Source organism: Hemiscyllium ocellatum, chromosome 5 (assembly GCF_020745735.1).
Source record: "Hemiscyllium ocellatum isolate sHemOce1 chromosome 5, sHemOce1.pat.X.cur, whole genome shotgun sequence".
NCBI classification, from domain to species: Eukaryota; Metazoa; Chordata; class Chondrichthyes; order Orectolobiformes; family Hemiscylliidae; genus Hemiscyllium; species Hemiscyllium ocellatum.
The window spans coordinates 16,806,271-16,820,938 of NC_083405.1; the positions used below are offsets into that span (position 1 = coordinate 16,806,271).

Here is a 14,668-nt window from a genome sequence, read left to right on the forward strand (position 1 = left end):
TATCAGCAACATTAGTGAGATTTAAACATTCCTTGGATAAGCACGTGGTTGATGATGGGAGGGGGATGGGCTTAGATTAGTTCACAGGTCGGCGCAACATCGAGGGCCGAAGGGCCTGTTCTGCGCTGTATTGCTCTTTGTTCTATGTTCTGCTTTGAAGACAATAATCTAAAACAAAAAGCACTCCTTTCTGCGCTGATTTGAAAATAATGTTCTTTCCTGTCTCTTTTATCAATATTCCTGTCAAAATTATGTTTTGATTAACAAGTCACATTGTATTTAAATTCTTAATTTCTTCTGACTTTTCTTCTTTTGATTCATTCAGGGAATGTCACCATCATTGTCTGGGCCAGCATTTAATGCCCATTCCGAGTTGCTTTTGAGAAGGTGATAATGGGCTGCTTTTTTGAACTGTTGCCCAGATTCGAGATGCAACCTCTGTTTGAAGTCTATCCCATTTATGTCAGTGATGTAGCCCACAGGACTGGGAGGAGGAATTTACTGGACCCTGACCCAAATCTTTCACATCGGCTCTGGTCACAGAGGAGGTGCTATAGGACTGGAGGACAGCCAAACTGGTTGCACTTTATTATTATTGTTTATTGTCCCTTATTGTTTTGTGGTATTTATAAATGATGAAATAAGAATTGAATGATAATTATGTTTGTGGATGACATAAGGATTGGCCAGTTGGCTGACAGCGAGAAGGAAGGTGTTAGGTTACAGGAACATATAAATGGATTGGTCAGATGGACAGCTCAGTAGCAGAAGGAATTTAACCCTCATAAATGTGAGGTGATGCACTTCAGAAGAAGGAACAAGACAAGGGAGTATTCAAAGAATAGCACTATGCTTGGAAGCTCAGAGGATCAGAAGGATTTTGAGATGTTTTGTCCACAGATCCTTGAAGGTGGTAGGACAGGTTAATAGGTTAGTTAAGAAAGCATATGGCACAACTGCCTTTATTGGTCATGGCATAGATTATAAGAGCAGGGAAGTCATACTAGAGCTGTGGTTGGGCCACAACTGGAGTATTGTGCACAGTTCTTGTAATAATTAGTTCTTGACAGTCTTGCAGCTGTGCCTCATGAAACCTATTCTCAATGGAAGTGATCCTTATTTTGACAAGTGACAGATCACTTTTACACTCCCTTGCCTTTCTATCCAACTTTACTCCTTGAGCCGCACACAGCCGTCTTCACCACAGCCTCTGTATTTTTAAATGCTTTTCTCTCTTTTCCCAGGATCTCTTATCAACATCATGAAGGCTTGTCTTTGGAGTGCTGAGCTTGTCCTGTTACTGTTTCCTTGGCTGCTGCAATTTCTTTGTATTGATTGCATTTCAACTATTGTCAGTGTCGTCTGAGAGCGGCAATACACTTAACTGTCATATACACTTCAGAGACTTAGTTCTTCTTGCTCTTCGGGATTTTTCTCTGCATGACAGTGCTATCAGCGTGGAACTTGAATCTGTACAATTTGGCATTTGCTATAGCTGACACCTTGCGATCTCTTCCACCTTTGCTACTATTGGACAAAGGATGAGGGTTGTTTGAAGTAGTTTGCTAACATCAATTTTCCTTTGTCTATATAGTGCCTAATGCCAAGTCAATGATCAGTGGCAGAGGACAGATCATTGCTGAGTTGAACCAGAAGTGGCAGTTGTCTTTTTTGCTTTGTTACAATATGTAAAATATACATTACTAATCAGGCATAATTACTAAGGACTCTTGGGAGATTACAGAATACATCTGCTGCTTGCAAAAGCCAGTCGAGCTTCCTGCCTTCACCCAAAGACTGTGCATCATCATCAGACTGGGCAATTTCAATATTAACTCTTTCAGGGCCATTATCATGTGCAACAATAAGCGCTATACATTCTCTTGGAAGTTCTCACCGCCACCATAATAGGACATTTTTAGGTAGCATCCTTTTAGACAGAGAGAAACATAAACAGAGAGGAGGCTTTGAGTGGTCTAGCTGGCTTGAAAGTAAATAAATTTCCAGGGCCAGATGAAATGTATTCCAGGTTGTTGAGTTGGGCAAGGGAGAAAACAGCAGGGTGCTTGCAAAATTTTTCAAGTCTTCTCTGGCCAAAGGAGAGGTGTCAGAGGACTGGAGGACAGCTGGAAAGGACTTGAAAATTTGAACACTTGAACATCCCTGAACATTATTATGATTAAAATATGTTACTTCCAATAAAGCACATTCTTAACCATAATTTAATTTGTTTCTAGGTAACATGTAGATTTCCAAATGCACAAGTTTCTAGTACTAACCACCCATAATACATTTACCAGTAGATGACAACTTACTGACTTCACAGTAACACAGACTCAAACATTAGCTAAACGAAAAACCATTTCTAAACATGACTGTAATCATTGCTAAAAATATATTGATTAGAGGTTTTCAAACATAACACTGTAATTTTAACTGATGCTCTAAACATGAAACATGATAATAAGCCTATGCTTAAACTTCAGCCTCTTCTTAAAAATCATTAAATATTCCCTTTACTCAATATGTGACTTAGACAACCAAGTTTGCAGGATTTCTGCAACATAATTTCTATCAGTATTCCCCATAAATAATTATGAGAAGAGCAACTTACTTCTAAACACTCTCGAAGGTCTCGTACGTAAGCCTTCTCAGTTTGGATTAGTTCAGCCATAATAAATCTGAGGACAAAGCAATAGATTATAATTATTTATATTTTTCAACTCTTTATCAATTCTGACCTATCTACACAGACTTAGAGAAAACAAACCTGTATTAAGGCATTTAATAATCTTAGGAGTTCAAAAAAAAAAGAAAGCACAACATAATTTGAACATAATTAGTGACAATTGTACATGCGAGTTGTGTCATATTTTCTGTTGAGTTTCCTACTGTGAGGTCTAGTGGTTTCTCACAGTACCTCACCAAACCCCCTTCATATTCGACCTAACCCGCCCTCATAATGTCAGCCAATTGGAGACTCAAGATGTTCCCAACCTGCCACTTAGATAGTTATCCACCAAGAAACCTGCTTCACTTGTTCCCATGCCATCTTTAAAACGTCCATTGTGCACCTGTACAAGGGTTGGCAAATCTGCCATTGCCCCTCACCCCACCATAATAGGACATTTTTAGGTAGCATTCCTCTTAGACAGAGAGGGACATAAAAACAGAGGAGGCTTTGAGTGGTCTAGCTGGCTTGAAAGTAAATAAATTTCTCGGGCCAGATGAAATGTATCCCAGGTTGTTGAGTTGGGCAAGGGAGAAAACAGCAGGGGTGCTTGCACAAATTTTCAAGTCTTTTCTGGCCACAGGAGAGGTGTCAGTGGAGGACAGCCAGAGTAGACTTGAAAATTTGAAGACTTGAACATCCCTGAACACTATGGGCAATTTAGCACGGCCAATTCAAAGGCAGATACAATAGCGACATTTAATGGGGCTTTTAGATAAGCACAAGAGTAAGCATGGAATGGAGGGATATGGACCATGGACAAGCCGAAGGGACTAGTTTAACTTGGCGTCATGCTTGGTACAACATCATGAGCTGAAGGGCTTGTTCCCATGCTGTATTGTTTTATGTTCTTGATGGAGAGATTGATGATTGTCGGCAAAGATTTAAGGTAAGGTTTGGAGGTGATGCGAGGAAAAGCTTTTTTCCCAGGTAGGAATCTGGAACTCACTGCCTATAAAGGTGCTAGAAGCAGAAACCCTCATTACATGTAAGTAGTATGTAGATGTGCACTAATGACGCCAAGTCATGCAAGGTTACAAACTATGCTGGAAAAATCAGATTAGAATACTTATGTGGTTGTTTTTGACTAGCGTGGATCACATGGGCTGAAGGGCCTTTTTCTGTGCAGTAGATCTCAATGACTCTTTTAAGTCATTGCCACTAACTTCTGCATTACTGAGATGACAACGTCAGCTTTGCAAGCACCGACGGCATGAGATGCAGCCTGGTTCAAACCATTAGCTAGGTGCCTGGCCATGAGCAAAAATTGGCCTTGCAGCAGCCTTTCAATGTTAGTTGCTAGTACACCACGTGATGTATGCCTGTGGTTCGTAGTATCCAGCAAGTAGATTAGAGGGGTGCCATGAGGAACCTGCAGTGTGGACAAATCTTGGATGCCAATGTATGTGAATGGAGGGGTGTGTTCAGCTCTGCCCATGGTTGAATGCCCTGAGACAATGTTTCGTGCTGAGCAACATGAAAGCTCTCTGCAGTAAACAGTGAACTGAATTTGCTGGATATCTGCACTTACTTGCATGTTGAGAAGTCTCAACATTAATTTGTTTGGCATGTTTGGTAAGATAGGAAGCTGGATATTAATGGGGTGAGTTGAGTTATTAATCAAACATTTATCAAGCAATAATTCACATTAATTAGCAACCATCCTATGCTAAATGAGAAACCTGCCTCTTCACAAGTGCATAAAAGATGCAAGTTCCTCGCAACATCAAGATAGGCCTTGCAAGACATCTTGTGCAATTCTGCCACAAATCTTGCCATAGCCTAGGTCATTCAGACTTCTAAAAGAGTCCATCCATAATTTCATCTTTATGGAATATTCTTTACATTGACAAAAAATAATTCATGGTGATTTCCAGCTTGATCATTATTTACATGTCCATACCCCTGACAATAGATAGATATGGATGTAAAAAAAGTAACTATAACTTAATTTTCTTATATCAGAACTAGAAACCTCAGCCACCAACTGAAAGAAATCAAAACATACTCTTTCCGACGAGCAGATTTACGTCTTTCTTCATTAAGTTCATGTGCAGCATCACGGAGTTTCACCTCTGAACCAGGAGCACTTGCTGGGATGATGTCCAATTGCAAGTCTTTGCTCTGCATTGGAAAATGGAGTAAACAATGTATAAGTTCTCAATTCATGTGAGAATAGAACTGGAAATAGAAGAACAGAATATCTAGTTGCTTTGATATCTCACCCCTTTGGAGTCTGAAATTCCAAGTGCTTTTTCTAATGCTACACGATATTTCTCCATGCGAAGGGAGAAATCCCGATATCGCTTATCTACTGCTGTGACCCAGTTTTTGATTTCCACAGCGTGCGAGTGTCCTTTTTCACAAAAGCCATCAGCCAGCTGTATCAATAGTTTCACACGATCTTTGGTTTGCTGTACAGAAGGACAAACCAAACTCAAGATGCAGGTATTGATGTTTTATTGATAACAATAGCTTTGACTACTCTAACATCAAGATTAAGGTTATCTTTAATCATACATTAAAATATTGTCATCATGTGCTGAGTTAAAAGTACTAATTTCAGACATATAAAAATAATGCCAAAGTGGACGTAATTTTTGAACACAACAACAATAGGCATAACTGTTCTCTAACACGCTGTCCATCTTAGTTTCCGAATGCTCAAAATCTTCAAACTATTAAATTAACTCAGACATTCAAAGATGTAAATTTCTTCTCCATCTACAATGATGACCTATATAGAAACTTAGCAATCAAGAATTTCAATACATTTTTCAAGACAAATTAAACATCAAAACTCAACCTATAATATTAACCTGTGTTTGGGTCATTATCCTACTCTACCTCTTCTCCTATCCTGAGTTCAGCAGAAAAATGGTAATATCGCTTAAAATACTATATCACCACTCAGGGAAAGCAGAAATCCAGACTTTGTTTCATGTATGGATTGACTTTACATGACCATTTTTTTCAAACCCAAAACATCTTGCTCACCTTTGCAGTAATTTGGAACTCTTCATGTTCTTTTAAAAGCTCCTGAGTATGTGGGATGCTGGAGCCTGTGGATGTATGGGTGGAAAGATAGAACTCGCCAGTATCATGGATCCACTCTAGAGCCTAAAACAATTGAAAGGTACTGTGTCATAAGCAGGGGCATTCACAGAAGCAGAATTACATGCATTAATATGAAGATCAGTGTTCACTAACACTTCTTAATGGCTGGATTAAAACCTTTAAACTTTACACCTGCAGCACAGGCCTCTCAGGCTTACTATTATTGTATCCACACATTCTCAGTGATAACATTAAAATATATAATGAAAAATTATAGTATTTAACTTATTAAAAAGTAAAATTCACTCCATTGAGAGAAATTTTGTGAAACACGAGTTTGATAGTTTTAAGTATTACCACTAAAAATAAAATATCATATATGTCAAAAATCTGTAATAAGAAGAGAAAATGCTAAAAATGCTAAGCAACACGTGAAGAAAGAAGCAGAGGTAATATTTTATCAGAATTAGGAAAAAAATTAGAGATGCAGGCGGAGAAGAGAGAGAGGTTTTGAGTACAGGTTGGTTGGGACAAGAAAAAAAGTTAGCATTTAAAATAGGTGATACTGTTACTGATTGTGCTAGGCGAAAATGGTGGAAGTGGTATTCACATTTTCGTTGCGCGTAGGAATGGACTCAGGTCACTTCTTGCACAGCACATTTTCTAGTAGAAGCTGGCCAAAGCATCAACTGCTTCCACTGTACTGGGATCCGGCATCCAACTCAGTCTACTCCTGTGTGAAGACCCTGGACTGTGAATATTATACCTGCTAGGAGAAAGTCTGCATTTTGTGGGTTTACGTGGATAGCCAGGAAACAGTGTGCGTGCGTGTGTGATGTGTATGGGTGGGGATACTCTGATATGATTCTGGGACATGTTGGTTACAGAATCTGGTTTCCTTTGTCTATAAATTGCATAAATGTACTGAAACCGTAAAACTATCAAACACGTCAAGAATGGTCAAGAAGTCCAAACTTCCCACAAAGCGTCAAATTGTGTTTTTGTGAATGACTTTTTTTTCCCCCGATGGAGTGTGCACAATAATATAGAATTTTAATGAGTATAGCTTAGACTCCACTTAGACAGGAGAAAATAAGTGGGTTGACAGTAGGTGAAAATGGAAAGGGTGGATCTATGGGTTGCTAAAGGAAGCATGGAAACCTTAGGTTTGTGTAGGGAGGTTTAAGGTCTATGGAGAAAGTCAGGACTGCAGATGCTGGAGATCAAAGTCAAGAGTATGGCGCTGGAAAAACACAGCAGGTCAGGCAGTATCTGAGGAAAAGAATCGACGTTTCAGACATAAGCCCTTTATAAGCCCTGAAGCACGTGGGCTGGGGGGCTGAGAGATAAATGGGTGGGGGGAGGGGTTGGGGGTGGGGGGGGAAGGTGGCTGAGCATGTGATAGGCAGATGAAGGTGGGGAGGTGGTGATAGGTTTATGACCATCAATGGGGGATGTGACCATCAATGGGGGATGTGAAGAGGACACAAGGTGGTATGGGTGGGGCAAGAGGAAATGAGAGGGGTTAAGCTGTGAGAGTTGGAGAAACACTTCATATTTCACTCTTTAATTTCAAGTTTTGGGCATCATGCTGTAAGCCAAGACAGATTTCCTGCCCAGCCTGCATTGGCAACTGGCATTCTCCTCAGCTCTTCTCAAATTACCAGGCGAGAACTCCACACCAACCTGCACCTTCCAGACCAATAATGGGAAGTACAGACTAGGGGGAGATGGTAACATAATGGTAATGTCACTGAACTCAGCTAAGACTAAGTTCTGAGAAACAATGGGCTCAAATTCCACCAATGCAGCTGGTGGAATTCAAATTCAATTAATATATCTGGAATGTAAAGCTCTTCTTAGTAATAACGATCATGAAATTTATCAGATTGTTGTAAAAGCTCATCTGGTCTACAAATATTCTTTAGAGAAGGCGTGTGTTGTCCCTACCAAATGCAGACCCAAAGCAATTTGTTCAACTCTTAACTGCTCCAAGAAATGGTCTGAAAAACCACTCAATTCAAGAAAACTTGTTAATGGCCAGGTTTGTGGAGCCAGGAATTTTCTTGTTTATGCTCACAGTCTAAAGATATGGAGTACGCCATTAAGCTCTAAGATGAAGAGAAATCTTTTCATACAGAGAGTGGTGAGCCTGTGGAATTCACTGCCACAGAAAGTGGTGGAAGGGAAAACATTTAAAGGAGTTAGACACAGTTCTTAGGGCTAAAGAGAACAAAGGATATGAGGAGCAAGTGGGAACAGGGAATTGAGCGGGATGATCAACCATGATCATACTAGGTGGACTAAGGTCGAACGGCCTAATAGCCAACACCTGTTCCTTTTTTTAAAAATGTTTCTACGTAACCCAGGAATTGATAAGTTGAGGTCTTAGACTTAGAGGGTCGAAGCAACAAGAAAAATAACAAAGCAACAAAAGGTGTGCATAGATCCAGTATGCAACTAAAAGGTGTGCTGGTGTTTGAAGTAAAAATAAGAGTAAAATGAAAAGTACTAAGGAAACAAAATGGAAATACAAAGTTTATGATCAAAAATTGTTAAATTCAGGGTAAAGTCAGGAATCTGCAAGGTGCCTCGCTGAAAGTTGAGGTGCTATTGCTGGAGTTTACATTTAGCTTCACTGCAATGGAACAACAGGCTGAGGGCAGAGATGTCAGTCTGAAAACAAGACACAGAATTAGACCAAGGCCAGCTGGGGCTCAAGGATATACTTGTGAGTTGAACAGAGGTGCTCTGCACCTTACCATCCAATTTGTGTTTTGTCTTTCCAATGTACAGGAGACCATGTTGTCAGCATCAAATATATTATATTGAATTGAAAGTAATAAATGTATATCATTGAAAGTAAAATACTGCAAACATTCAGAAGAAGAGCTATAGCCGATTCAAAATGTAAACTCTGTGGATAGTTCAATTAGGGAAGGGGCCATATCAGACCTTGTATTGCAGCATGAGCTGGGTCAGGTGATCACATTTCAGTGGAGGAGCATTTTGGGAACAACAATATTAAATTCTGTAAGTTAGTCATAGGTAAGGATAAGACTGGTCCTTGGGTGACAATGCTAAAACAGGGGAAGGCTAATGATAACAGTATTAGACAGGAACTGGAAAATTCAATTGGAAGCAGCTGTTTGAGGGTGAATCCACATCTGACATTTAGGAGTCTTTAAAAGGCCAGGTGATTAAGAGTTCAGGACCAGCATGTTTCTGTGAGGATAAAAGGTAAGGATGGCAGGATTCAGGAACCTTACATGACAAGACATATTGAAAATTTAGTCATAAAGAGAAATGGAGCTTATGTAAGGTTTAGAAACTGAAATCAATGAAGACCCTTGAAGAGTATGAAGGAAGCAGAAAAGAACTTAAACAAGAAATCAGGAGGGCTATAAGGGTCCATGAAATGTTATTTTATTCTTAATTTTAAACCAAGAAAACATTTTATACCTATATTAGGAACAACAGGCTAAATAGGGAAAGCATAGGTCCACTAAGGGCAAAGGAGAAAATTTGTACGAGGAGCCGGAGATAGTGAGTGAAGTCCTCAATGATTTCGCATTGGTATTCACCGAGGAGGAGGACACGGATGATGGTAAAATTAGGGAAGGGTATGGAGGTATTCTGGGGCATGTCAATATTAAAAAGGAAGTGGCATTGGAAGTCTTGAAAATATTAAAATAGGTAAGTCCACACATACTGATGGATTCTGAAGGAATTAAAGAAAGAGATTGTTGGGGCCTCGAAGAGATCTTTTTATCCTTTAGTCACAGGCGAGGTCCCTGAAGACTGGAGAATTCCCGCATCAGAAACCAGGAAATTAAAGGTCAGTGAGCCTTACTTTCAATGGCAGAGAAGTTATTGCAGAAAATGCTTAGGGACAAGATTTACTCACATTTGGAGAGCAATGGATTTATTAGAGATACTCAGTGTGCCTTTATGCAGTGGAGGTCTTGTCTCATAAACTTGATTGAGTTTTTTGAGGAAATGGCAAAGAAAGTTGATGAGAATAGGGCAGTAGACGTTATCTGCATGGACTTTAAGAAAGTATTTGCCAAGGTCCTTCATGGTAGGCTGTACCAGATGATTCAGTCACACAGGATCCATGGCAAGTTGGATACAAAATTGGCTTGGTCCGAGAAGATAAAGGGGTAATTGTGGACGGATGTTTTTCTGACCAATAGTCTTTGATAGGTGGTGTTTTGCAAGAATCAGTGCTGGGATCTCTTTTGTTTGTAATATACATATATAAATGATTTCAAGAAACTATAGGTGGCCTGATTAGTAAGTTTGCGGACGACCCAGAAATTGATGGAGTTGTGGATCATGAAGAAGGTTATCAACAGATAGAGAAGGTTATAGACAAGTTTGAAAGTTAGGTGCAGAAATAGCAAATAGAGTTTAATCTGGACAAGCATGCGGTGATGCACTTTTAGAGGTCAAATGCAAAATGCAAGAAGAAAGTTTACAGGAAATGGCAGGACCCTTTGGAGCATTAATGTTTAGAGGGATTTTGTGGTTCAAGTCTTTGGCTCCTTGTAAGTGACAACAAAAGTGGATAAGGTGGTAAAGAAGGTTTACAGTAAACATGTCTTCATCGGTCAGAACATTGAGTATAAAAGTTGGCAAGTCATTTTGCAGCTGTATGACTTTAGTTGGGCTATATTTGGAGTATTGTGTGTAGTTCTGCTTGCCACACTCTAGGAAGGATATGAAGGTTTTGCAGACAGTGTCAAAGAGATTTACCAGGATGTTACCGGGATTAGAGTGTATGAATTTTTATAAAGAGAGCTTGGACAAACTTGGATTGTTTTGATGGAGCATCAGAGGGTGAGGCACGACCTGACAGAAGTATATAAAATATAAAATGATGAGAGGCATGGAAGGGTGGATAGTCAGATATGTCAAAAACTAGGTGGCATCGATTTAAGATGAGAAGGTGCAAATTTAAAGGAAATATACGAGATAATTTTTTTTCCATAAACACAAAGGGTAGCAGATGCCTGGACCACACTGTCAGGGGAGGTGGTAGCAAAAGTTAAGAGCCATTTAGATGAAACACAAACAGGCAGGGAATACAGGGTTACAGACTGTGTGCAGGCAGATGGGATTAGTTTAGAATGGCATCATGGTCATCACATACATGGCAGGATGAAGGTCTGTTCCTATGCTGTACTGTTCTTTATTCTATTTCCCTGCACAAGTGCTGGCAGAGCTGCTGAGTTCCTCTAACATTTTCTGCTTTTATTGGATGTAAATCGCTACTTCAACTGGAAAGAGGGTCTGAAGTCCTTGACAGTGACAGCAACAGAGATTAAAGGTGTCGTGTGTTTACTTGGAAGGGATGTTGAGGCTGTGCAGGGAGTGAACCAGGGTACTGCACAGAAAATAACCACTCCTGAATGCTTATAGAGGATCAGAAGATGCGTTTGCCGCTAACTCGCAAAGCTACCTCAACATTTCCTCACACTCTATACAGTATAAGGATTCCAATCAATTCTTAGTTTCTCCATTTTTATCACATCAGTTCCAATGACAATATGCCATATCAATGTTTCTGAGAAATTATATTTTTATCTCAAGTGAGTAGATACTTCCCACCTCCCACAATAGTGGTCCTCAACCATGTTTGTCATATTTCCTGTATTTCTGCTGTTACCCTTTCCCTTCTCTACCAGAATTATGATAGGATTTCCTTTTCCTCACCTTCCATCCCAACAGCCTCTCTAATCAGATACTGTTGGGATGATGTCACCACCAAACTCATCTTTCCCTTCCCTTCTCTTTCAGCTTTCCAATGGGACTCTAACCGCTTGTGATACTTGGACCACTTCTAAACAAAATTATTGGAAATACACAAGTTATGAGTTTGATCGAGTGATGAAACCAATCCTAATGTTTCAAGTTTGCGCCCATTTTTTATTTTCTCTCATTTAGCAAAGTGAAAAAATAACTCCCTTAATTATTTAATCAAGAAAATAATACACACATGCGTGGTCAAGCGAGTACTTTTCTTACCTGTTTAGCACTCCTCTCAAAGACCACGTACTGCTGGCATTGGTCCAGTCGCTTCTTTCTCATGGTCCAAAAATGCAATACTCGGTTCTCCCTTTGTAGTAACTCATTAAGAATGTCTGTAACATGTGAAGATTGTACCATATTAATGTACAGAAAGTCTACATGACAGAAGTGTGTTTGAATGAGGAAAAAGAAATATGCAAGAGTTAAAGAACTGACAGAGGATGTGATAGTCTTTAGGAGTGAGTTACAGATTTACAGGAATGACAATGACTTGCATTTGTAAAGCACTTAACAAAAAAATTTTGAATACCTCAAAGAGACATAGTCAAAATATCAAGCAAAAGAAGTACATTGTAAAGAGACGTGCTAAAGGAGATGATGAGGGAGCTACTTAGAAAATGAATCTCAGGACAGTAGGCTAATGTAGCTGAAAGCATGCCCATCAACAATAATCCAAAGTGATGGGAGAAAGATAGAAAAGGGGCCAGAATCAGAGACATACAAAGTTCAAGAGTAAAGTTGAATGACTGGAGAAATTCACAAGAGACAAAAGAATAAGACCAGAAGAGTAAGCAAAGTTGATCTCTTGCTCCTGACCTCAATGTGAAGGAAACTGTCGGGAAAGGTTGTGAATTCAAGTTATTAAAATTTTCCAGAAGATATAGATGTTGTCCCTAGGAAAGAATAACCACTCACCAAACCACTTTAAAAAGACCAATTAAGATGTAAAAGTGCAATTAAAAGAAATCTACACCAAGGATGTCTGACAAAAAGGAATGCATTATGTAAGATTTCATTAAAGCAAATGGAAAATGCAATGAGAGCCTGAGAAATAAACACAACTAAAGATGTTCAGTCATATTACTGAAAGGTACAGAACTTTGATGATCAGAACAATCAAAACAGTTTGAGAAACTAAAATAGCAAAAGTGTAAATGAAGATATAATAGTTAGATATAATAGTTCTGACTTGTCATTCTGCAGTAACTCTAAGTACAATATTATAGAGATTTATGAAGACAGCATAATCATTTCTTGACAATTATGGGTGACGTATGACATGCAAAGCTTGTGACCAGATTATGTACATCTGAGGCTACTGTATTCAGGGAGGACATTAGGATGGGGAGAGGGGGAGTAATGTTGTGATTGAGAATTGAAAACATTAACTACCAATGAGTTTCTGCAGGCATTATAAATATCCTAAGTAGCATCTAGCATTAACAAAAATGAAAAATGCAATTCCTAAGAAATAAATTCAGATAATTTTGGCTAAATATACATACGACAACCTTCCAATTAAGCTGAATTAGAAACTAGCCAAAAGAATAAAAGAAATATTTGTCAAAGGTGCAACATCAAATTGTGGATGCAAGTGTTCATTGAGATTCCATAAATTTCAGTCATTACTCCTGTTAATTGTCCTATCAAATACCCATCTAAGCAAGTGGTGAATATTCCATCATATTACTAGTTTTCGTCTTTCAAGTGGCAAAAAGAAGCCATTTGTAGTCGAATATCAACACTTCTGACAGCCACCAGCTTGGGCTAGTCGAGTTTCTGATCAAATGGTGACCCTCAGGATGTTGACAGTGAGGAAATCATTAATGGTAATGGTAATGCCATTCAATATCAATCAGAGACCATTAGATTCCCTCTTGTTGGAGCTGGATTTTGTGAAATGTTTTGATTGCCACTTATTAGTATAAGCCTGATTGTTGTCAGGTTTCGTCGCATACAGGCATGGAGCTGTTTATTAGTTCAGATTGTACATCAAATAAAATCCTGTTTAACTATCAGCAAATCACCTTATGACAGACGGAGGCTCATTGATAAAGCAGCTGAAAATAATGAGGCCAAAGTATGCCACCTAGAGGACATTTTCACAGCAAGGACCTGGAACTGGGTTAGTCACTTGCAAGAACCACATTCATCTTCCTTTGTGCCTGATACGACATCACTCCTGACTCTCAATTTTATTAGGATTCCTTGGCACCATACCTGGTTGAATGCTAACCTGATGTCAAGGCAACTTCATAACACTACTACATTCCAGATCCTTTGTCCATGACTTGATATAAAGAGCTATGAAACTGAGTACAGAGGAACCTTGATTATCCGGCATTCGATTATCCAAATATCAGATTATCTGGCAAGACTGCAAGGTCCCAATGCTCGGTTAAACTATGTTATCTAGCGTTCGATTATCCAGAGTTCAATTAACCAGATGAAATACTGCCTGCCCATGTCCTTCGGATAATCGAGGTTCCTCTGTAGTTCTGTCAAAGCTGAAACTGAGTGTCAATGTGCAGCTTATTTTCAAATGTTGCTTTATAGTGTTATTGATAATTCTTCGCAATACATTGCTGGTGACTGAAAGAAGATTGTTAGAGTGGAAAATGGTCAGGTTGCATTTCTCATTGCCTCAGTAAGTCCTGTATACAAAAACAATTTTCTACGTTGTCAGCAAAATTCAACTTTTTAGTTATAGTAGAACAGCGTGGCTCAATATATGGCACATCCTAGTTTGAATTCTAATTTTAACTACAATGTACAGTATTTCACTTGTTTGTATTGGAAAATACAGCAAACAAAGAGATTTGTAAAATGTTTTGGGGGGAACTTATAAACTAAGTATGCCTAGGCAAATTCTAAATTTTGTCGCAAATGACAAAATCGAAAGGATACCCAGTGAAGATTAGCAGAGATCATCTCTCTAGTTTGACAAGATTATCTAACAAGAGAATTAGTAAATCAAAGTTCAGGAGAATTAATGTGAGAGACCAACAGATAAAAGAGTCAGTGACAGTGGACACAGCATGCCTGATGGGAACAATGCAACAGTCA

The 14,668-nt window shown here is 39.0% G+C and overlaps 1 protein-coding gene across 5 annotated transcripts in view; it reads right to left on the reverse strand.

Annotated features, from left to right (window-relative positions):
* LOC132815624 (triple functional domain protein) overlaps positions 1 to 14,668 on the reverse strand; it is a 547,994-nt gene that overhangs the window by 218,879 nt on the left and 314,447 nt on the right. For all 5 annotated transcript variants that reach the window (XM_060824568.1, XM_060824569.1, XM_060824567.1 and 2 more), the window contains 5 exons: positions 11,819 to 11,934; positions 5,729 to 5,851; positions 4,957 to 5,145; positions 4,740 to 4,855; positions 2,615 to 2,681 (listed from right to left, as the gene is read on the reverse strand). In XM_060824568.1, coding sequence (XP_060680551.1) covers positions 2,615 to 2,681; positions 4,740 to 4,855; positions 4,957 to 5,145; positions 5,729 to 5,851; positions 11,819 to 11,934 — 611 coding nt within the window. The remainder of the gene's footprint in view (positions 1 to 2,614; positions 2,682 to 4,739; positions 4,856 to 4,956; positions 5,146 to 5,728; positions 5,852 to 11,818; positions 11,935 to 14,668) is intronic.